General features: G+C 49.7%; 2 protein-coding genes across 3 annotated transcripts in view; one reads left to right on the top strand and one right to left on the bottom strand.

Moving 5' to 3' along the window:
- Positions 1-21,637, bottom strand: part of brf1a (BRF1 general transcription factor IIIB subunit a) — a 60,430-nt gene that overhangs the window by 12,852 nt on the left and 25,941 nt on the right. For both annotated transcript variants that reach the window (XM_072457069.1, XM_072457070.1), the window contains 10 exons: positions 8,750-8,899; positions 8,237-8,330; positions 8,026-8,152; positions 7,691-7,733; positions 7,492-7,584; positions 7,074-7,403; positions 2,057-2,118; positions 1,897-1,978; positions 1,766-1,824; positions 602-861 (listed from right to left, as the gene is read on the bottom strand). In XM_072457069.1, the coding sequence (XP_072313170.1) occupies positions 602-861; positions 1,766-1,824; positions 1,897-1,978; positions 2,057-2,118; positions 7,074-7,403; positions 7,492-7,584; positions 7,691-7,733; positions 8,026-8,152; positions 8,237-8,330; positions 8,750-8,899 (1,300 nt within the window). The remainder of the gene's footprint in view (positions 1-601; positions 862-1,765; positions 1,825-1,896; positions 1,979-2,056; positions 2,119-7,073; positions 7,404-7,491; positions 7,585-7,690; positions 7,734-8,025; positions 8,153-8,236; positions 8,331-8,749; positions 8,900-21,637) is intronic.
- On the top strand, positions 12,132-21,506 carry LOC140370107 (BTB/POZ domain-containing protein 6-B-like). Its single transcript, XM_072457079.1, has 4 exons — positions 12,132-12,638; positions 16,336-16,426; positions 17,795-17,913; positions 20,300-21,506. Exons 1-4 carry the CDS (start codon positions 12,211-12,213, stop codon positions 21,330-21,332), a joined length of 1,671 nt encoding a protein of 556 aa, XP_072313180.1. The 5' UTR covers positions 12,132-12,210; the 3' UTR covers positions 21,333-21,506.

The following is a 21,637-nucleotide window of genomic DNA, read 5'->3' as shown; positions in this document are numbered from 1 at the left end:
ACAAAGTAGTGACTAAACCTGGATCATTCTTAATAAACTGATGTTCATTAAAAATCAAGTCTTAGCTCAAGTTTAATGAAGGTGTAGTTATTATAACGTGGTAAATATGACAAAAAATGTGTTTGTTGTTGTTGTTGTTGTTGTTTTATGGCGGTTGGCATCCGAGTGTTGCATTACCGCCAGACTGTATTCCTTAGACTGTTGTTGCTGTTGTTTGTTTTGTGTAAATTCTTCATAAACTTTGACTGGAATGAGTGTCCCTGGTGTGATGTCACTTCCTGTCCCTGGTGTGATGTACTTCCTGTATGAGTGTCCCTGGTGTGACGTCACTTCCTGTCCCTGGTGTGATGTCACTTCCTGTCCCTGGTGTGACGTCACTTCCTGTCCCTGGTGTGATGTCACTTCCTGTCCCTGGTGTGACGTCCTTCCTGTATGAGTGTCCCTGGTGTGATGTCACTTCCTGTCCCTGGTGTGATGTCACTTCCTGTCATCTTCTACAGATTTTTCAACGTTTTTCCCACAAATACCTGCTCAAAATATGAAAATCATAAAAACTCGATTGTGTAAATGCGTTTCAAAAGCCGGTGCGTCCGGAGCGTACCTCTTTCCCAGCGTGCTTAGCGGCGTGCTGAGGGTGAGCGGCGTGCTGTTCGCCCTCCGCGTCCTCGGCGTGAGTTTGGGCGTTTTCAGGGCCGGCTCCTCCTCCTTGGCCGGACTCGCTCCCGGTTTCACGTCCAAGTCTTTCAACACGTCGTAATTTATTTTAGAGGAGATTTTTTTGGCCTCCAGCATTTTCCCGATGGCCTCGCCGGTTGAGTTCGCCATGGTCGCATCTTTCTTGCGTTTGCCTGAAGCGGGATACTGCAACACACCAACACGCAGCGCTCAGAGCTATTTACATGCACAAGATTCAGAGATTTTGTCACGTCGCCCAAAGTCTCCCAAAGTCTCTCCACATCTCTCAAAGTCTCCCCACGTCTTCCAAAGTCTCCCCACGTCTTCCAAAGTCTCCCCACGTCTTCCAAAGTCTCCCCACGTCTTCCAAAGTCTCCCCACGTCCCCCAAAGCCTCCCCACGACCCCCAAAGTCTCTCCACATCTCTCAAAGTCTCCCCACGTCTTCCAAAGTCTCTCCACATCTCCCAAAGTCTCTCAAAGTCTCCCCACGTCTCCCAAAGTCTCCTCACGTCTCCCAAAGTCTCCCCACGTCTCCCAAAGTCTCTCCACGTCCCCCAAAGTCTCCCCACGACCCCCAAAGTCTCTCCACATCTCTCAAAGTCTCCCCACGTCTCCCAAAGTCTCCCCACGTCTCCCAAAGTCTCTCCACGTCTTCCAAAGTCTCTCCACGTCTCCCAAATTCTCTCCACATCTTCCAGTCTTCCCACATCTCCCAAAGTCTCTCAAAGTCTCCCCATGTCTCCCAAAGTCCCTCCACATCTCCCAAAGTCTCTCCACATCTCCCAAAGTCTTCCCACGTCTTCCAAAGTCTCCCCTCATCTCCCAAAGTCTCCCCTCATCTCCCAAAGTCTCTCAAAGTCTCTCCACGTCTCCCAAAGTCTCTCCACGTCTCCCAAAGTCTCTCCACGTCTCCCAAAGTCTCTCCACGTCTCCCAAAGTCTCCCAAAGTCTCTCCACGTCTCCCAAAGTCTCCCAAAGTCTCTCCACGTCTCCCAAAGTCTCTCTCCGTCTCCCAAAGTCTCCCCACGTCTCCCAAAGTCTACCCAAGTTAGTCCTGGTTTAGTCTTGGTTCAGTTATTGTCGATTACCTTTTTTTTCTCTTTGTAAATTCCGAGCTCTTTCTCTTTGGCGATTCTTGCTTCTTTTTCTGAAAACAGACGGTAATTTCATGGTTTTCACTTTTGAAACTGAAACGTTGTCTCTCTTTAAACACACAAACCTCTCTGTTCTTTGAGGTAGTCGGAGTTTTCTGCCATCCACAGCGCAGTCTTAATCTGGATTTCCCTGTCGTCCAGAAGATACTGAAAACATTCAAATGAACAGGTTAATGGCCCCTGTCAGTCCCTGTCGGCCCCTGTCATGGTGTTCAGTGTTTGTACCAGTTCTATTTCCTTGTCGTCGATGCCGCTGAGGTCCAGCTCTCCTCCGTCCGTCTCTCCAACTGTCAAAACAAAATAAAACCACATAAAAATAAAACCAGCGGCGCGAGAGGCTTTTACTGTGAAAGGCCAAACAGGAAGTGCTCAAACAAACAAACAAACACAGGACAGGAAACAGGATTGTAACAGCTGAAGAAACAAACCGAGCAGAAAAATACTTAGAAACTGGACTAAAGCGGGTCAGTAACTGGACTAAAGCGGGTCTGTAACTGGACTAAAGCGGGTCAGTAACTGGACTAAAGCGGGTCTGAAACTGGACTAAAGCGGGTCAGTAACTGGACTAAAGCGGGTCTGTAACTGGACTAAAGCGGGTCAGTAACTGGACTAAAGCGGGTCTGAAACTGGACTAAAGCGGGTCTGTAACTGGACTAAAGCGGGTCTGTAACTGGACTAAAGCGGGTCTGTAACTGGACTAAAGCGGGTCAGTAACTGGACTAAAGCGGGTCAGTAACTGGACTAAAGCAGGTCTGTAACTGGACTAAAGCGGGTCTGTAACTGGACTAAGGCGGGTCTGAAACTGGACTAAAGCGGGTCTGTAACTGGACTAAAGCGGGTCTGAAACTGGACTAAAGCGGGTCTGAAACTGGACTAAAGCGGGTCTGAAACTGGACTAAAGCGGGTCAGTAACTGGACTAAAGCGGGTCTGTAACTGGACTAAAGCGGGTCAGTAACTGGACTAAAGCGGGTCTGTAACTGGACTAAAGCGGGTCTGTAACTGGACTAAAGCGGGTCTGAAACTGGACTAAAGCGGGTCTGAAACTGGACTAAAGCGGGTCAGTAACTGGACTAAAGCGGGTCTGTAACTGGACTAAAGCGGGTCTGTAACTGGACTAAACCGGGTCTGTAACTGGACTAAAGCAGGTCTAACTGGAGTAAAGCAGGTCTGTAACTGGACTAAACCGGGTCAGTAACTGGACTAAAGCGGGTCTGTAACTGGACTAAAGCGGGTCTGTAACTGGACTAAACCGGGTCTGTAACTGGACTAAAGCAGGTCTAACTGGAGTAAAGCAGGTCTGTAACTGGACTAAACCGGGTCAGTAACTGGACTAAAGCAGGTCTGTAACTGGACTAAAGCAGGTCTGTAACTGGAGTAAAGCAGGTCTGTAACTGGACTAAACCGGGTCAGTAACTGGACTAAAGCAGGTCTGTAACTGGACTAAAGCAGGTCTGTAACTGGACTAAACCGGGTCAGTAACTGGACTAAACCGCGTCTGTAACTGGACTAAACCGCGTCTGTAACTGGACTAAAGCGGGTCAGTAACTGGACTAAAGCGGGTCTGTAACTGGACTAAAGCGGGTCTGTAACTGGACTAAAGCGGGTCTGTAACTGGACTAAAGCGGGTCTGTAACTGGACTAAAGCGGGTCTGTAACTGGACTAAAGCGGGTCTGTAACTGGACTAAAGCGGGTCTGTAACTGGACTAAAGCGGGTCTGTAACTGGACTAAAGCGGGTCTGTAACTGGACTAAAGCGGGTCAGTAACTGGACTAAAGCGGGTCAGTAACTGGACTAAAGCGGGTCAGTAACTGGACTAAAGCGGGTCTGTAACTGGACTAAAGCGGGTCTGTAACTGGACTAAAGCGGGTCTGTAACTGGACTAAAGCGGGTCAGTAACTGGACTAAAGCGGGTCAGTAACTGGACTAAAGCGGGTCAGTAACTGGACTAAAGCGGGTCTGTAACTGGACTAAAGCGGGTCAGTAACTGGACTAAAGCGGGTCAGTAACTGGACTAAAGCAGGTCTGTAACTGGACTAAAGCGGGTCTGTAACTGGACTAAGGCGGGTCTGAAACTGGACTAAAGCGGGTCAGTAACTGGACTAAAGCCGGTCAGTAACTGGACTAAAGCGGGTCTGTAACTGGACTAAAGCGGGTCTGTAACTGGACTAAAGCGGGTCTGTAACTGGACTAAAGCGGGTCTGTAACTGGACTAAAGCGGGTCTGTAACTGGACTAAAGCGGGTCAGTAACTGGACTAAAGCGGGTCAGTAACTGGACTAAAGCGGATCAGTAACTGGACTAAAGCGGGTCTGTAACTGGACTAAAGCGGGTCTGTAACTGGACTAAACCGGGTCTGTAACTGGACTAAAGCGGGTCTGAAACTGGACTAAAGCGGGTCTGTAACTGGACTAAAGCGGGTCTGTAACTGGACTAAAGCGGGTCAGTAACTGGACTAAAGCGGGTCAGTAACTGGACTAAAGCGGATCAGTAACTGGACTAAAGCGGGTCTGTAACTGGACTAAAGCGGGTCTGAAACTGGACTAAAGCGGGTCTGTAACTGGACTAAAGCGGGTCTGAAACTGGACTAAAGCGGGTCTGTAACTGGACTAAAGCGGGTCTGTAACTGGACTAAAGCGGGTCTGTAACTGGACTAAAGCGGGTCTGAAACTGGACTAAAGCGGGTCTGTAACTGGACTAAAGCGGGTCTGAAACTGGACTAAAGCGGGTCTAGTGTAGTTCGTTATCTTAAACACTCTGATCTGATCACAGTGCGTCCTGTTCACGCCCCGTTACCAGAGGCTTTGTCTTCTGAAACTCTAAACCGTCCGACCACAAAGACTCGTCCACAAAAGGTGAATCTTCAGAGAGAAGAAAAGCAGGTCAGACGGAGGAGAACAGCTTTAAACGAGAGAGAGAACAGAGCAGGGACAAAGAGGACGATCAGAGCAGCAAAAAGACAGATTATATTGAGATTAAGGCTCTAAAATAAGACTCACATTTGAACTGAAACAAATCATCTGAGAATCTCACGTTTGTCGAGTCTAAACTCAAATATTTAAATGGAAAGACATTTTTTCGGTTGTTTTCACGTTGTACGTTCCTGCAGCTTCTGGATTTCGACCCGTCTCATTCTGTCCCTGAGAAAAGCTGGACGTCTGACCTCTGACCTCCAGGAGCCTAAAGAGAGTGAGCGAGTCTTAAAGGGCCCACACGGGGAGCCACAGGGGGAGCCACAGGGGGAGCCACAGGGGGAGCCACACGGGGAGCCACACGGGGAGCTACAGGGGGAGCTACACGGGGCGCTACAGGGGGAGCCACAGGGGGAGCCACAGGGGGAGCCACACGGGGAGCTACAGGGGGAGCTACAGGGGGAGCCACAGGGGGAGCCACACGGGGAGCTACAGGGGGAGCCACACGGGGAGCCACACGGGGAGCTACAGGGGGAGCTACAGGGGGAGCCACAGGGGGAGCCACACGGGGAGCTACAGGGGGAGCTACAGGGGGAGCCACAGGGGGAGCCACAGGGGGAGCCACACAGGGGAGCCACAGGGGGAGCCACACGGGGAGCTACAGGGGGAACAACAGGGGGAGCTACAGGGGGAGCCACAGGGGGAGCCACAGGGGGAGCCACACGGGGAGCTACAGGGGGAACAACAGGGGGAGCCACAGGGGGAGCCACAGGGGGAGCCACACGGGGAGCTACAGGGGGAACAACAGGGGGAGCCACAGGGGGAGCCACTGCAGACTCACAAACACCTGCTCCAACAGCTCCAGGATTCAGAGTGGAGCGGATACAAGAGGACCACCAGGACCACCAGGACCACCAGGACCACCAGGACCACCAGGACCACCAGGACCACCAGGACCACCAGGACCAGAGCGACTAGAGCACTACTGGGTGCTTTACACCTGTTTAGTCCCTGGTCCTTCCTCTCCTCCCCTCTCTCTCCTCCTCCAGAGCAGGTGCTCCTCCTCTCTCCTCCTCCAGAGCAGGTGCTCCTCCTCTCTCTCTCCTCCTCCAGAGCAGGTGCTCCTCCCCTCTCTCTCCTCCTCCAGAGCAGGTGCTCCTCGCTCTCTCCTCCTCCAGAGCAGGTGCTCCTCCTCTCTCCTGCTCCAGAGCAGGTGCTCCTCGCTCTCTCCTCCTCCAGAGCAGGTGCTCCTCCTCTCTCTCTCCTCCTCCAGAGCAGGTGCTCCCCTCTCTCTCCTCCTCCAGAGCAGGTGCTCCTCCTCTCTCTCTCCTCCTCCAGAGCAGGTGCTCCTCCTCTCTCTCTCCTCCTCCAGAGCAGGTGCTCCTCCTCTCTCTCTCCTCCTCCAGAGCAGGTGCTCCTCCCCTCTCTCTCCTCCTCCAGAGCAGGTGCTCCTCCTCTCTCCTGCTGCGTCTCTCTCAGAAACAGCAGTTTGTGGATTATCAGCATCATTAATATGGACGAAGCCTTTTAATATTTAAAGAGACGACGCCTTTTACGAGTCTGAAGTCGACAATAAAATCAAATATTTATCAAACAGGTGCAAGATTTACTGCTGCCGCTCAAAGAAAGCACTTTACACTGCAACACGGCAAATGTAGGTCAGCGGGGGCAACGGGGGGCCGAGGGGGGCCAGGGGGGGCAAACGGTTTGACATGAACTAAATACAAAAACATTTTCAGGGGATTTGGGATTTAAACTGTGAACTTTAAGTTTTATAGTTTTATGTGTAAAATATTGGCAATTTTTACAAATCCCATATTTCTACATGAAAACATTAGATGACGAGCGGATGAACGAGTGAACACAGTAACGAGACAATGAAAGTGAAAGCTCGAGGGAACACGCCGGGGTCAGAAAGATGAGGACATCTCCATGACGACCCGTGACTCACGACGCTTTTAAGTCCCGTGTGTTCGAGTCGTTTAGTCGAGTCTTAAACTGAACGAGCGGGAAACACAGACACGTCAGATTAACCGATGAGTAACGGTTTTAAACTTTAGATTTAATAAACCCGTCGAACGAGATGAGCTTCATCGCAATATGTAAACGAGAACAACAGTTGTATTTCGATGACTCAACTGCACAAAAAGACCGTTTATAACAAAGACAGTGGCAATATTCAAAATGTCCTGAAAATAAAACTTCCATCCTAAATGCACTTTATTTGTAAATGTTCTTTATCTAGAAGTCGCCAGTCGGCCAACTTCAACCTGGATTTGTAAAAATCTCGCCCCCTCGTCGTCGTCCTCCTCACCGCGCCGTCGTCGCTCACCTTTGTCCTTGTCCGTGATGCAGCTGCTGATGGACTGGCTCAGGCCCAGCGTGGCGGCCGAGCGAATCGGGCCCAGGATGGACTCCAGTGTGGGGGCGTTCCTCGGGGGGATCGGGGCCGGGTCCTCCTCGCCCCGGTCCTCCTCGTCGGCCTCGCACTGGGACGGGTCCAGGGGCCGCTCCAGCTTCCTCAGCGCCGCGATGGTCAGCTCGTCCAGATCTTTCCCGAAGTGCTTGGCCACGGCCTCCAGCTCGTCCTCGTCCTCCTTGTCGCAGACCTTCTCGTCTTTGGCGGCGAGGCACATTGCCTGCTCCAGGTTCTGCACCGGCACTGCCACAAGAACACACGGAACATCCATGACGTCCGCGTCGCTGGAGCGTTTAGCGGCGACGGATCGGCCTCGTTGAGCGAGCGTCACCTTCTCGGGCGTAGACGGCGTAGATCCCTCTCAGTTTGGGTCGGCGGTTCTCGAGCTCGGCGTCGATTTCATCCTCGAATTCAAGGATCTCGTCTAGAACGACGACAGAAGGTAGAATAGTATCGAGTGTTAGCATTAGCGTTATAGTATCGAGTGTTAGCGTTAGCATACGATTCAGCTGCAAACGCCAAAGTCTCACCTTCGATATCGTCATTGATCCGTTTCATCAACTCGATCTCCAGCTTCAGGAGGGAAAGAGCAAAGTCAGAGAAAACGTGAGAAAAACGATAAAAAAGCATTAACGATATCGATATTCATCTGCATCTGAATGTGTCTTCTTAATATCGCCCAAGTTTGCATTAGAAAAGAGACAACGCACGGGGCCCGTCGTACAAAAGGGTCCATCGTATGGTAGAAAAGGGCCCATGGTATGGTAGAAAAGGAAGGACCATGGTAGAAAAGGGCCAATAGTAGAAAAGGGCCCACCCATCGTAGAAAAGGGAGGGCCAATAGTAGAAAAGGGCCCATCCTCACCCCTTTAATCTTCTTCTTCTGGAGCCCGGCGGTGAAACAGGGCGGGTCACACTCCTGGTCCAGGTCCACCCTCATGAAGTCTTCGATGGTCATGCGACTGGTGGGCGTGTCCTCGAACTCGTTCAACCTTAAAGGGGCGGGGCAAACAGAAGCGCGGGTCAGAAAGACGGCGGAGGAGAAACGAGACGCGGAGTCGAGAAACGGTCCTCACCTTTTCCGGAGCGTGGTCTCGCAGACTTTGACCACGTCCACGATCTCTTTGAGCGTTCGCCTGAAGTCGTACATGCGAGCGGCCACTAGGAGCGCTGCAGGACACAAACACTGCTCTAAAATAGTCATGGGGCCTCTGGTGGTCATGGGGCCTCTGTTGGTCATGGGGCCTCTGTTGGTCATGGGGCCTCTGTTGGTCACGGGGGGCCCAGGTGGTCACGGGGGGCCCAGGTGGTCACGGGGGCCCCAGGTGGTCACGGGGGCCCCAGGTGGTCAAGGGGGCCCCAGGTGGTCAAGGGGGCCCCAGGTGGTCATGGGGCCCCAGGTGGTCAAGGGGGCCCCAGGTGGTCAAGGGGCCTCTGGTGGTCAAGGGGCCTCTGGTGGTCAAGGGGCCTCTGGTGGTCAAGGAGCCCTGGTGGTCATGGGGCCTCTGGTGGTCAAGGGGCCTCTGGAGGTAGCGCGTAGCGGGTGCGCCGGCCGTTAGCGCGTTCCCAGACACTGGCAGAGTGGTTACCTGCGCCGCAGAGCCCGGACGGCCTTCGCCCCGTGTGCATCCAGTCCCGCTTCATCCTCTGCAGCAGCCGCAGCGCCGTCATCGACACATCGTGATTCTTCTCCCCGAACTGCAGCAACTGAGCGAAGCGCGGGATGTAAAGGCACGGATCTGAGCGGGCGCAAAAACAACAATGGGTCTGAGCGGGTGCAGAAACAACAACAATGGGTCTGAGCGGGCGCAGAAACAACAACAATGGGTCTGAGCGGGTGCAGAAACAACAACAATGGGTCTGAGCGGGCGCAGAAACAACAACAATGGGTCTGAGCGGGCGCAGAAACAACAACAATGGGTCTGAGCGGGCGCAGAAACAACAAAAATGGGTCTGAGCGGGCGCAGAAACAACAACAATGGGTCTGAGCGGGCGCAGAAACAACAACAATGGGTCTGAGCGGGCGCAGAAACAACTACAATGGGTCTGAGCGGGCGCAGAAACAACAACAATGGGTCTGAGCGGGCGCAGAAACAACAACAATGGGTCTGAGCGGGCGCAAAAAAATCAGTGAGCAGAGTAAAGAGTCAGTGTTAAGTCTGGTAAACGTTTGTGGAGAGACTTTCTCCTGACCAACATTGACCGTCTAATCACCGAGAGCTCGTCAAGTGGAAGGGGGGGGGGGGCAGAGGAAGCAGAGGATGCAGAGGAAGCAGAATCTGAGTCAAATACAGACCGCAGAGCATCATCGGCTGTCTGCGCTTTAAGTATCCATTTACTGCGTCCACGGCAGGAGTTCTGAGGCCCAAGTACATTTATGAGCTTGGGGGAAATGCCGGCCCTCAGCACCAGGACGGATCCCTCTGAGGACGGATCCCTCTGAGGACGGATCCCTCTGAGGACGGATCCCTCTGAGGACGGATCCCTCTGAGGACGGATCCCTCTGAGGACGGATCCCTCTGAGGACGGATCCCTCTGAGGAAGGATTCCTCCCTCACAGGGTCCAGTCGAGAGGGTCTTTTCTCTTTCCACTGGAGCATTGTTCTTTCCTTCTTTCTGCAGTTCTTTCCTCAGAGCTGCTGTATCTCCAGTTCTTTCCTCACAGAGCTGCTGTATCTCCAGTTGTGTTGGTGGAAAGTCTATGAGGCCGAAAGTAACAGGATCCAAAAGTCCCATCCCCCGTCCTCCTCTCCCCCGTAATCTCTCCTTTTCCAGCTTTGTCCCGCTCTCCCCTTCTTTCTCTCCTTCTTTCTCTCTCACTTTCTCTCCCCTTCTCTTCTTCCCTCTCCCACCTTCTCTCTCCTCTTCTTTCTTTCCCTCCTTCTCTCCCCTCTCTCTCTCGCTCTCTCCTTCCCTCTCCTGCTTTTTCCCTCTCCTCTCTCTCCCGCTCTCTCTCTTCTCTCCAGGACTAATAATAGGTTTTCCTCTCTCAGCGCTGAGTCCAGATCGTGCCAAAGCGATGAAGACGAGGAACAATGCGGCTTTAGAAGGTGAAGAGTTCAGAGATCGTCAGAGCGAGGAGAGAACCAGAGCCAAAGGGTTTAAACGGGTGTCGCGGGTAAACGGTTTATAATTGGGGTCATTAAGTCTCATTTCGGTCCAATTAGAACTTAAACTGCACCGAAACCACGTCAAGATCATTGTGTTCGTCGATGATCCAGAATATTCAGCTCACAATATCATCAAGAAGCGAAGAAACAAGAAGAATCGTGACAGTTTTAGAAGCAAAATTACCGTCTTTTTGGTTCAATCTATCGTCCAGAAAAAAGACTTCAATGTGAAACGACTTCATTTACCGCATTTTCCGGAGTATAAGGCACCAGCCAAAAAATGCATAATTGAGAAGAAAAAAACATATATAAGACGCACTGGAGTATAAGTATAAGTATATAAGTATAAATATAAGTATAAGTCGCACCTCGGCCAAAACTATGAAAGAAGGTGCCACTTATAGTCCGGAAAATACGGTATTCAGGTCACAATATGATCAAGAACCAAAGAAATAATTAGCAAAATGAAGTATTTTTGGTTCAATCTATCGTCCAGAAAAAAGACTTAAACAAAAATGCAAAATAAGGGTCTAAAATATAATTCAAACTGAACTAAAGCTTTGTCGAGAGAAACAGGAAGTGAAGTCTCCAACAAACGAATCAAACGCAAAGATGAAACGTTCAGCAGACGATGGTTTGACCCGAGACGTCGTGAGACTCAAATGTCCAAATGTTTGACCTTTTATCAAACGAGAAACTTTAAAAAAAAGGCTTGAAAAAGGCACAAAGGAGATGGACTTTATTCTGATTTCGTCTGATTCTGATATTTTGTTTTCATTTTTAACTAATTCATTAAGATTTTTGCAAATAAAAATAAGTCGGTAGGTGTAAATAAAATAAACGTTGCATGTCAGGACTCAAATCCTGAAAATACTGGATAAACATTTTTTTTATTTTACATAAAGTAGAGAAAAAAAATCGCTTCAGTCGCTTCAAATAGAAGCAACATAATTATATTTTTATATTTGATGAAACCTGGAATTAAGGAAGAAAGAGACTAATCACAAATACTCAAGATACTGTAATTGAGTGGCTTTTTTGAAGTAGATTTATAAACGTGTACTTGTACTTGTGTGTACTGAAAAGACATGTTAAAAAGTAGTAACTAATACTATTTTTTGTTCTTGTGTACTTTTTTACTTTAAAGTACAGATTTGGCAGCAGTACTTGTACTCGAGTACATTTCAGTCATGTAACTGTACTTTTACTCGAGTACACTTGTTCAGTACTCTGCCTTTACTTAACACATGTGCAGAGTTCAGTTCTTGTCAGGATTTTAGATTTACATGTATTTGTTGTTCCGCTGAAGGGGCGGGGCTCGGGCCGGTGGGCGGGGGCTCGGGCCGGTGGGCGGGGGCTCGGGCCGGTGGGCGGGGGCTCGGTCACCGCGGAGCCGGAGCCTCATTGGCCGCGGTGAGAGCTGTGGGCGGGGCTTCCACAGTGAACATCACGACGGGGAAAAAAAAACACGAGAGAAAATAAACTGCACCGGAGAAAAACAAGTCCACAACCGAGTGTCGAGCACGAAGGACGCGCGGGACACGGGACACGGAGACGTGCTTTTGCCCCGGTGTCACGCGCGGGACCGCGGCGGGAGTAACGGAGGATTAACGGCGCGAGAACCAGCTGCGGCTCGGATTACGCAGGAAAGGGAAAACGGTCCAGAGAGGATGAGGTGACCGCCACGGAGCCACGGGAGGAACTACGGGAGGAACTACGGGAGGAACTACGGGAGGAACTACGGGAGGAACTACGGGAACCACGGGCTCACGAGTCGTGACGCGGCCGACGCTTCTCACGCAGCGGGATCGTCTCCGGGATCGTGGTGATTTGTGCCGTTTTCACGCACCGCGGGGATCGTTGTGACCGCCGCCACCGTCCGTAAAAGTCCGAGCGCGCTTCGTGGTTTTCCGGAGAGGCGCGCGGGGGGCTCTGCGCCGATGCCCACGGCGGACTGCAGGCTGCTCCATCATGGCCGGGTCATGAGGTGTCTGACCTGCCTCATCTTCCTCCCAGAAACCCTCAAGAAGTCTCTGAAGGTCGGCGCGCTCCCGGTGCGGCTCCCGGTGTGTTCCGAGCTCCTGACGCGCTCCCTCAGCCTCAAACACAAGAAGAAGCAGCAGGAAAAGAAGATGGCTGCGGAGCTGTACCCCGCCAACACGGGCCTGGCCAGCGGCACCGCGGGCCTGGCCAGCGGGACGACGGTGGCGGACGCGGAGAAGCCCAAAGAGGTGACCGTGTGCCAGGCGAGCAGCAGCAGCGCGAGCGCCGCGTCCACGCCGACCTCCGTCCAGCAGAACATCGCCAACAACAACAGCCCCGTGGAGCCGGCCAGCTGGCAGTGCCACCACCCCACGCTCCGGGAGAGGTAAACACACCGGGCCCCGGGACACGACACACACGCGCGGGCGAGCGGGGAGCGACGCGGCGCGGGATCCGAAAAGGACACCGCGTTCCGTGTGCGAGCCGCAGAAGCGCGTGCGTCAAATGCGCGTTTGACTGTGGGACACGTATAAACGGAGGGCTCTCGGGGGGGGGGGGGGTGACCGATGACCGGGGAGTGCTCTGATCCGAGACTGCAGCGTTTTGAGTTTGTTATAAAGCAAACGATGCGAGACGCGCGGTCCAGAGTCTGACCAGAGCTGGACACGAGTCTCTTTACAAACTGAATTATGCTCGAAATAATCCTGTAAAATCCGTGTCAACGCTTCAAAACGTGGTATGTGGAGTGGACAGTGCGGAGTGGACAGTGCGGAGTGGACAGTGCGGAGTGGACAGTGCGGAGTGGACAGTGCGGAGTGGACAGTGCGGAGTGGACAGTGCGGAGTGGACAGTGTGGGACAGTGCAGCGCTTTTGGACGGTCACTGGTGAAATAAACTCTACAAACTCACGTAAAAAACGCTTGGATTTGATCCGTCAACACAAGTGACATCACATGACTCTGTAAAGGAGGCGGGGCCAGAGAGTTTGTCCTCGTTTAGACACGTTTAGTCCTGTTCTAGTCCTGAACCCTTTATCTTAATCCTGGTTTAGGAATGACTTTGAGTGGCTTTTAGATGTGGAAAAGTTCAGGTGCTGGTGTAGTCCAGGTGTGGTCCTGGTGTATTACTAGTGTAGTCCAGGTGTGGTCCTGGTGTATTACTAGTGTAGTCCAGGTGTGGTCCTGGTGTATTACTAGTGTGGTCCAGGTGTGGTCCAGGTGTGGTCCTGGTGTATTACTAGTGTGGTCCAGGTGTGGTCCAGGTGTGGTCCTGGTGTATTACTAGTGTGGTCCAGGTGTGGTCCTGGTGTATTACTAGTGTAGTCCAGGTGTGGTCCTGGTGTATTACTAGTGTGGTCCTGGTGTATTACTAGTGTAGTCCAGGTGTGGTCCTGGTGTATTACTAGTGTAGTCCAGGTGTGGTCCTGGTGTATTACTAGTGTAGTCCAGGTGTGGTCCTGGTGTATTACTAGTGTAGTCCAGGTGTGGTCCAGGTGTGGTCCTGGTGTATTACTAGTGTAGTCCAGGTGTGGTCCTGGTGTATTACTAGTGTAGTCCAGGTGTGGTCCTGGTGTATTACTAGTGTAGTCCAGGTGTGGTCCTGGTGTATTACTAGTGTAGTCCAGGTGTGGTCCTGGTGTATTACTAGTGTGGTCCAGGTGTGGTCCTGGTGTATTACTAGTGTGGTCCAGGTGTGGTCCAGGTGTGGTCCTGGTGTATTACTAGTGTAGTCCAGGTGTGGTCCAGGTGTGGTCCTGGTGTATTACTAGTGTAGTCCAGGTGTGGTCCAGGTGTGGTCCTGGTGTATTACTAGTGTAGTCCAGGTGTGGTCCAGGTGTGGTCCTGGTGTATTACTAGTGTAGTCCAGGTGTGGTCCAGGTGTGGTCCTGGTGTATTACTAGTGTAGTCCAGGTGTGGTCCAGGTGTGGTCCTGGTGTATTACTAGTGTAGTCCAGGTGTGGTCCAGGTGTGGTCCTGGTGTATTACTAGTTTAGTCCAGGTGTAGTCCTGGCGTAGTCCTGGTTCAGTCCTGCGCCTTTGGAAATCTGGACATGTTCCAGTTTAGTCCAGGTTTGGTCCTGTTACAGAGACTTGTTTACTCCTGTTTGATGTGTCCCTGGTTTAGACCTGGTTTAGTCTTTGTTATGTAATAGAGGATTCTCATTTGCTGACAGTCTGAGTACGTTTTTTCCCCCAAACGCTCAAAGTCACCTTGTTTTACGCCACACGGGTTTGTCATTTAATCTACTACAGGTCTAAAGCAGGTCTAAAGCAGGGCTAAAGCAGGTCTAAAGCAGGGCTAAAGCAGGACTAAAACAGGACTAAAGCAGGTCTAAAACAGGTCTAAAGCAGGACTAAAACAGGTCTAAAGCAGGACTAAACCAGGACTAAAGCAGGTCTAAAGCAGGACTAAAGCAGGTCTAAAGCAGGACTAAAGCAGGACTAAAACAGGTCTAAAGCAGGACTAAACCAGGACTAAAGCAGGTCTAAAGCAGGACTAAAGCAGGTCTAAAGCAGGTCTAAAGCAGGACTAAAGCAGGTCTAAAGCAGGTCTAAAGCAGGACTAAAGCAGGTCTAAAGCAGGGCTAAAGCAGGACTAAAACAGGTCTAAAGCAGGACTAAACCAGGACTAAAGCAGGACTAAAGCAGGTCTAAAGCAGGACTAAAGCAGGTCTAAAGCAGGACTAAAGCAGGTCTAAAGCGGGACTAAAGCGGGACTAAAGCGGGACTAAAGCAGGTCTAAAGCAGGACTAAAGCGGGACTAAAGCAGGTCTAAAGCAGGACTAAAGCGGGCCTAAAACAAACACAGCCTCACAGGAAACGACCCTGACGTTTGCATTTCCTTTCCCTCTTTACATCTGAACAGGAGTGGATTTAGAGGACAAATGCGCAGACGTTATTCGTACATGAGCTCAAACTCGACCTCATGATGTAAACACGACACAGCGGGTTACGTTGTTACGCCCGCCATGTTCCACAGTAATGCATTTAACCTTTGTAAATAGCTCAGTTACACGTCTTTGCAGTGAGAAAAACATGATACATTATTATTGTGACTGAGCTCGCCTCTCCACAGAGCCGACCTGTAACTTTATCTAAAATCTGTGACTCAACATTTTGCTTGTTTGTCTCCAGTTTGAACCGTTTGTGTAAAGTTTATAGTTGTACTTCCTGGCACAGATATGACACAGGTAGAGGTGGTTCCACAGCTGTTACCATAGCAACCAGACTGTAAACAAAAGCCAAACTCCACATCAATGACTCAACAGTTCTGACCTGACACACAATAAGACCATAAAACACCTTTATTTAGTCCAACCATGGTTTAAACTGTCTCTGTCGCACACTGATGACATCACAGAGGGATTCAGCTCCACTTCCTGTCATTTTAAACTCCACAAACTGCAACTTAACAGAAGTAAAACTGTGATAAACATTTACCACAGCTTCATCACCACCAAACTCAGTCAGAATTAGAAGAACAGATGGACTTTAATGCTGTACAATGGAACATTCCAAGCAAAACTATGACATCTCCATTCGGTTTTCATATTTTCAACCAAATAAAACTTAAAATACAGCGACAGACTGGAGAATATTTATGATTTAAGTGTATATTTGATTCTTTTTTGACTCCTGGATGTTGTTTTGAGGATATAAAACATTTAAATCTCAACTTTATCGTTGAAAAATGGCAAAAAATGATTAAAAATGAAAAAAAATGCAGTTGTAAACTTTAAAATAAGCGTATAAAGCTGATATTTCTGCACTTTTGTGATTCATTTGAGACATTTCCCATGTGTCTGATCATTAAACCTCAACAAACACGTTTAAAGACGCGTTTTAACATGTTTCTTTTGAATTGACAGAATATCGTTTGACTTTACTTGTCGGGATCTAATGTTCCGTCAGTATCGCCGACTCTTTGAGCCTTTCGTCAACCAAAATCTGAATATTTTCCCCCAAACGTTTGAAAATAGCACAGGTCTCTGGGCAGAAGGAGGAAGTCCTGGTTATGCAACACTAATTCTCTCTCTTTCCTCTCTCCTCTTCCCACTCTTCTGTTTTCCCTCGCGTCCATAGAAACGCGTTGATGTTTAACAATGAGCTGATGGCCGACGTGCACTTCGTCGTCGGGCCACCAGGGGAGTCGCAGAGAGTCCCCGCCCACAAGGTAAACACGGTCCAATCGCGCACACGACTCGAGCACATTCACTACAAACACTTCATTATTTTACCAGTCGACCAGTTCATCGAGACTTTAAAAAACATTATAAACCAAATAAAGATCGACTGAAAGCTTCAAGGTCGAGAATATTTACGAAATCAAAAGGTTTATTATTCATGGAAATCAGAAAATGTTGATTCTTTTTGGACTTTTAGATGCAGTAATGTCGCCGTCTTTGTCTTAAAAAAGGTAAATCCGGTTGCGTTTGAGTCTGTTTATACTTGACCAACTATAAAATACTTGAATATTTGATTTATACTTTTATCATTTTTGTGTCCAGCGTGGAAAATGCCAGATTTGTGGATTCGTGACACGTTTTGCGCTTTCATTACGTCACAATCGCGTTAACGTTGAAGTCAGATATAGAGTTTGCGATACTAAAATGTCCGTTTTGATTGTAAAGTAAAGGCCTTGCTAAAATGATCCAAAAGAGTCTTAGGTGAGCGTTTTTTATCAGTACGACACTTGTTCAAATGCGTATTTACTGGATTTAGTATCAATTTGTATCCGGGTATCGATACTTTTGACAAATCGAGCAGTTTCCCTGAATATTTCACTCTTTCGCGGAGCTTTTCTTTGCACGTCGACTTGAGAAGCTTGTATCAGGCGTTTAGAAGGATTACTCAAACATCGTTAATCATCTACAAACTTGAAATGTATTAGAGTCTTTAAGTTAAATCTATTGCCACAAAGAACGACGTGCAACACAAACACAACTGACCATCCACAACAACCAAAATAATGCTGACTCATCATGAAAATCTCCATAGTGTTCAAATCAAATCAATTTATTTTTGTAAGGCCCAAAATCACAACAACAGTTGCCTCTGAGGGCCACAGGGTTATGAAAAGACTCTAAAACCTTGTGTTTTGATTCCGTTTTCCATCTTCAGTAAGTGTTTCAGACGATCAGGAGAATCTAAAATCGTGCGTTCGTGCTTATACATTTTGTTTTTCTTGTGGTTGTCTCAAAAACCTGTCTAAAACGCGCTGGCGGCCCACGTAAAAGAAACTACTTTTAAATATTTTTCTACATCTACAGTGCGGATCCCTAAAATCGCTCATCGTTTCCGTTTTATAGTTTGTTTCTTCCGTGTTCAAGGTCATCGGGAGAATCTAAAATCGTGCGTTTGTGTTTAGATTCCGTTTCGCTCTTTAGTCCGCGTTGGATCGTCAAGAGACTCTTAAATCTCGTGTTTGTAGTTTGTTCGTCTCATTAAATCGTCTAAAATCATTTTCCGCTTCTCGACTTCAGTCCATGTGCGAGTTTATCGGGAGGAGAATCTAAAGTCTTTGTTTGGTTCCCCTCTCCAGTACGTGTTGGCCGTGGGCAGCTCGGTCTTCTGTGCCATGTTTTACGGCGATCTGGCCGAGGAAGAGGCCGACATCCAGATCCCAGACGTGGAGCCGGCGGCGTTCCTCATCCTGCTCAAGTAAGTCCTGCCTTCGCTCCACTCCGTCCTCGATGGCACTTCCTTTGACTCCTGACGCGTCTAAAGGAGCGACACCCGATAAAGTCCTGTTACTCGTCCTCCAGCTCCCCCGTCCTCAAACTCCTCTTTTGTCCTCCAACTCCTCTTTTGTCCTCCAACTCTTCTTTTGTCCTCCAACTCCTCTTTTGTCCTCCAACACTCCACTTTTGTCCTCCAACACTCCACTTTTGTCCTCCAACACTCCACTTTTGTCCTCCAACACTCCACTTTTGTCCTCCAACACTCCACTTTTGTCCTCCAACACTCCACTTTTGTCCTCCAACACTCCTCTTTTGTCCTCCAACACTCCTCTTTTGTCCTCCAACTCCTCTTTTGTCCTCCAACTCCTCTTTTGTCCTCCAACACTCCACTTTTGTCCTCCAACACTCCTCTTTTGTCCTCCAACACTCCTCTTTTGTCCTCCAACACTCCACTTTTGTCCTCCAACTCCTCTTTTTTCCTCCAACACTCCTCTTCCGTCCTCTCCAACTCCTCTTTACTCAAACTACTTCTACTGCATCTAGAACTACAGCAACTTCTTTTGATTACATTCAAGCCGTGTTTAAGTTGTAATACTGTATTTCTCCCTCTGCTGGAGCCGTGGTGAACTACACCACCTTCTATTGTTCAGACAGTTACGAGTCACTGACAAATCAAGTCGACGATACAACAAAGAACTGCTGTATTTGGATAGTCAGTATTTCTCTGGACCATAAAGACTCATAAGAACAATGACGGCTGCATTATTACATCAAAATGTCCAAAAAGAATGAACCAGTTCTGATTTTCACCATTAAAACACTTAAGTCGCCGTATTCCACACATTGTTTGGTTTGAAATGCATTTTAAAAAGTCTCGATGTTCAACAGAATTAATTAAACCCTTTAAATCCTCTTCAGCTCCAGTTACAGGCGTTTTTTCTGCTTCTGCCAAACATCTGCATTTCCTCAAGCTTCACTCCTCTTCTTTCCTCTCCTCCTTCTCTTTCCTCTCATTCTCTCTCCTTCCTCTCCTTCTCTCTTTCATCTCCTCCTCTTTCCTCTCCTTCTTTCCTCTGCTTCTTTCGCCTCCTCTCTTTCCTCTCCTCCTTCTCCCTCTCCTCCTTCTCTTTCCTCTGCTTCTTTCTCCTCCTTCTCCCTCTTTCCTCTCCTCCTCTTTCCTCTCCTCCTTCTCTTTCCTCTGCTTCTTTCTCCTCCTCTCTCTTTCCTCTCCTCCTTCTCCCTCTTTCCTCTCCTCCTTCTCCCTCTTTCCTCTCCTCCTTCTCTTTCCTCTGCTTCTTTCTCCTCCTTCTCCCTCTTTCCTCTCCTCCTTCTCTTTCCTCTGCTTCTTTCTCCTCCTCTCTTTCCTCTCCTCCTTCTCTCTCTTTCCTCTCCTTCAAAGACACATCATCGTCTCTCATTTCAAAGTAAAGCACAGATGTCCCGCACCGTCTGTAATTACACTTTGTTCAAACGTCTCCCCCTTTTTACTCACTTTTTTTCTCCCGAAAAACCTCTAAAAATAACTTTGAACTTCTGCGACTTTGTTGTGGTTTAGAAAATGACTCTTTCAAGTTCAGAAAAAACAGTTTCACGCGGTTGAAATTCCCTCTTAAATCTTCAAATGGTTAAGAGTTAAAAAACAGGATGTTCTGAAGATGGACCAGAAACATTCAAACTTTTCTTATTTATTGATTGTAGTTTGTTTAGTTTGTGAGTCACGCAGGAAAAATCAAGTCCATTAAAAACTAGAATGTCCAAAAGTAAAGGCCATATTTTAATCATTCTGAAAACGTGATTTAAAATGTGATTCGTGTTATAAACAATACGATTTAAACATCAATAAATTATAGTATAGTTTAGACTATCATGCTTTATTGTAATATTTCTGACTAAACTGACTCTAAAACACATAAAAACACCTTTAATAATTAAGACCGCCGCGTTATTAAATCAAAATGTCAATGAATAAACCGTTCGTGAATATTCTGTATCTAAAAAGCTTCAGTCTCAGATTTACACTGTTATTCAAAACTCGACAAGAGGAATAACCGTTTAACTCCTCGACCTAGAGCTTCTTAAAGATTATTCTCGATTTTAATAAACAAATAGATGTTCTTCGGGCGAAACACGGATCCAGAACACGCCACGTGTCGAGAAGAGGTTTTATGACTCGACAAAGTGAGAATTACACGTTACACGGCGAAGCTTTACTTTAGCCTCATGTGGGTCCAGCATGGTAAAAGAATCTCGCTCGTGGCCTTGGGTCAAGTAAAAATCACATTACGTTTCGTAGATTCAAGCTAAAAAAGCCCAAACATCTGCTTTACGGTCTCTTTTAATCGCTCGCGTTGTCCCTTCTCGCTCAGGTACCTGTACAGCGACGAGATCGACCTGGAGGCCGACACCGTTCTGGCCACGCTTTACGCCGCCAAGAAGTACATCGTGCCGGCGCTGGCCAAGGCCTGCGTCACGTTCCTGGAGACGAGCCTGGAGGCCAAGAACGCCTGCGTACTCCTGTCGCAGAGCCGCCTGTTCGAGGAGCCCGAGCTCACGCAGCGCTGCTGGGAGGTCATCGACGCCCAGGCCGAACTGGCGCTCTGCTCAGAGGGCTTCTGCGAGATCGACCTGCAGACGCTGGAGATCATCCTGCGGCGAGAGACCCTGAACGCCAAGGAGGTGGCGATCTTCGACGCCGTCATGAACTGGGCGAGCGCCGAGTGCAAGCGCCAGGGCCTGGGCCCGACCATCCGCAACCGGCGGGACGTCCTGGGCAAGGCGCTGTTCCTGGTGCGCATCCCGACCATGACGCTGGAGGAGTTCGCCGACGGGGCGGCGCAGTCAGACATCCTGACGCTGGAGGAGACGCACAATGTGTTCCTGTGGTTCACCGCCGCCAAGAAGCCGCAGCTGGACTTCCCGGCGGCGGCGCGGCAGGGCCTGGCGCCGCAGAGGTGCCACCGCTTCCAGTCGTCGGCGTACAGGAGCAACCAGTGGCGCTACCGGGGGCGCTGCGACAGCATCCAGTTCGCCGTGGACAAGCGCATCTTCATCGCCGGGCTCGGGCTGTACGGGTCGAGCGGCGGCAAAGCGGAGTACAGCGTCCGGATCGAGCTGAAGCGGCAGGGCGCCACGCTGGCGCAGAATCTCACCAAGTTTGTGTCAGACGGCTCCAGCAGCACGTTCCCAGTTTGGTTCGAGAACCCGGTGCAGGTGGAACAGGACACGTTCTACACGGTGAGCGCCGTCCTGGACGGGAACGAGCTCAGCTACTTCGGGCAGGAGGGCATGACGGAGGTGCAGTGCGGGAAAGTGACGTTTCAGTTCCAGTGCTCGTCCGACAGCACCAACGGGACGGGCGTGCAGGGGGGACAGATACCCGAGCTCATATTCTACTCCTGAACTGATGGGACGGGCGAGCAGGGGGGACAGATACCGAGCTCATATTCTACTCCTGAACTGGCGGGACGGGCGAGCAGGGGGACAGATACCCGAGCTCATATTCTACTCCTGAACTGACGGGACGGGCGAGCAGGGGGGACAGATACCGAGCTCATATTCTACTCCTGAACTGATGGGACGGGCGAGCAGGGGGACAGATACCCGAGCTCATATTCTACTCCTGAACTGATGGGACGGGCGAGCAGGGGGGACAGATACCGAGCTCATATTCTACTCCTGAACTGGCGGGACGGGCGAGCAGGGGG

The sequence above is a fragment of the Eucyclogobius newberryi genome, unplaced genomic scaffold (genome assembly GCF_026437365.1).
Source record: "Eucyclogobius newberryi isolate DKJ021-1_F unplaced genomic scaffold, fEucNew1.0.hap1 SCAF_21, whole genome shotgun sequence".
NCBI classification, from domain to species: Eukaryota; Metazoa; Chordata; class Actinopteri; order Gobiiformes; family Gobiidae; genus Eucyclogobius; species Eucyclogobius newberryi.
The sequence above is the reverse complement of the archived record's forward strand: the minus strand, read 5'-3'. Positions and strand labels throughout refer to the sequence as shown.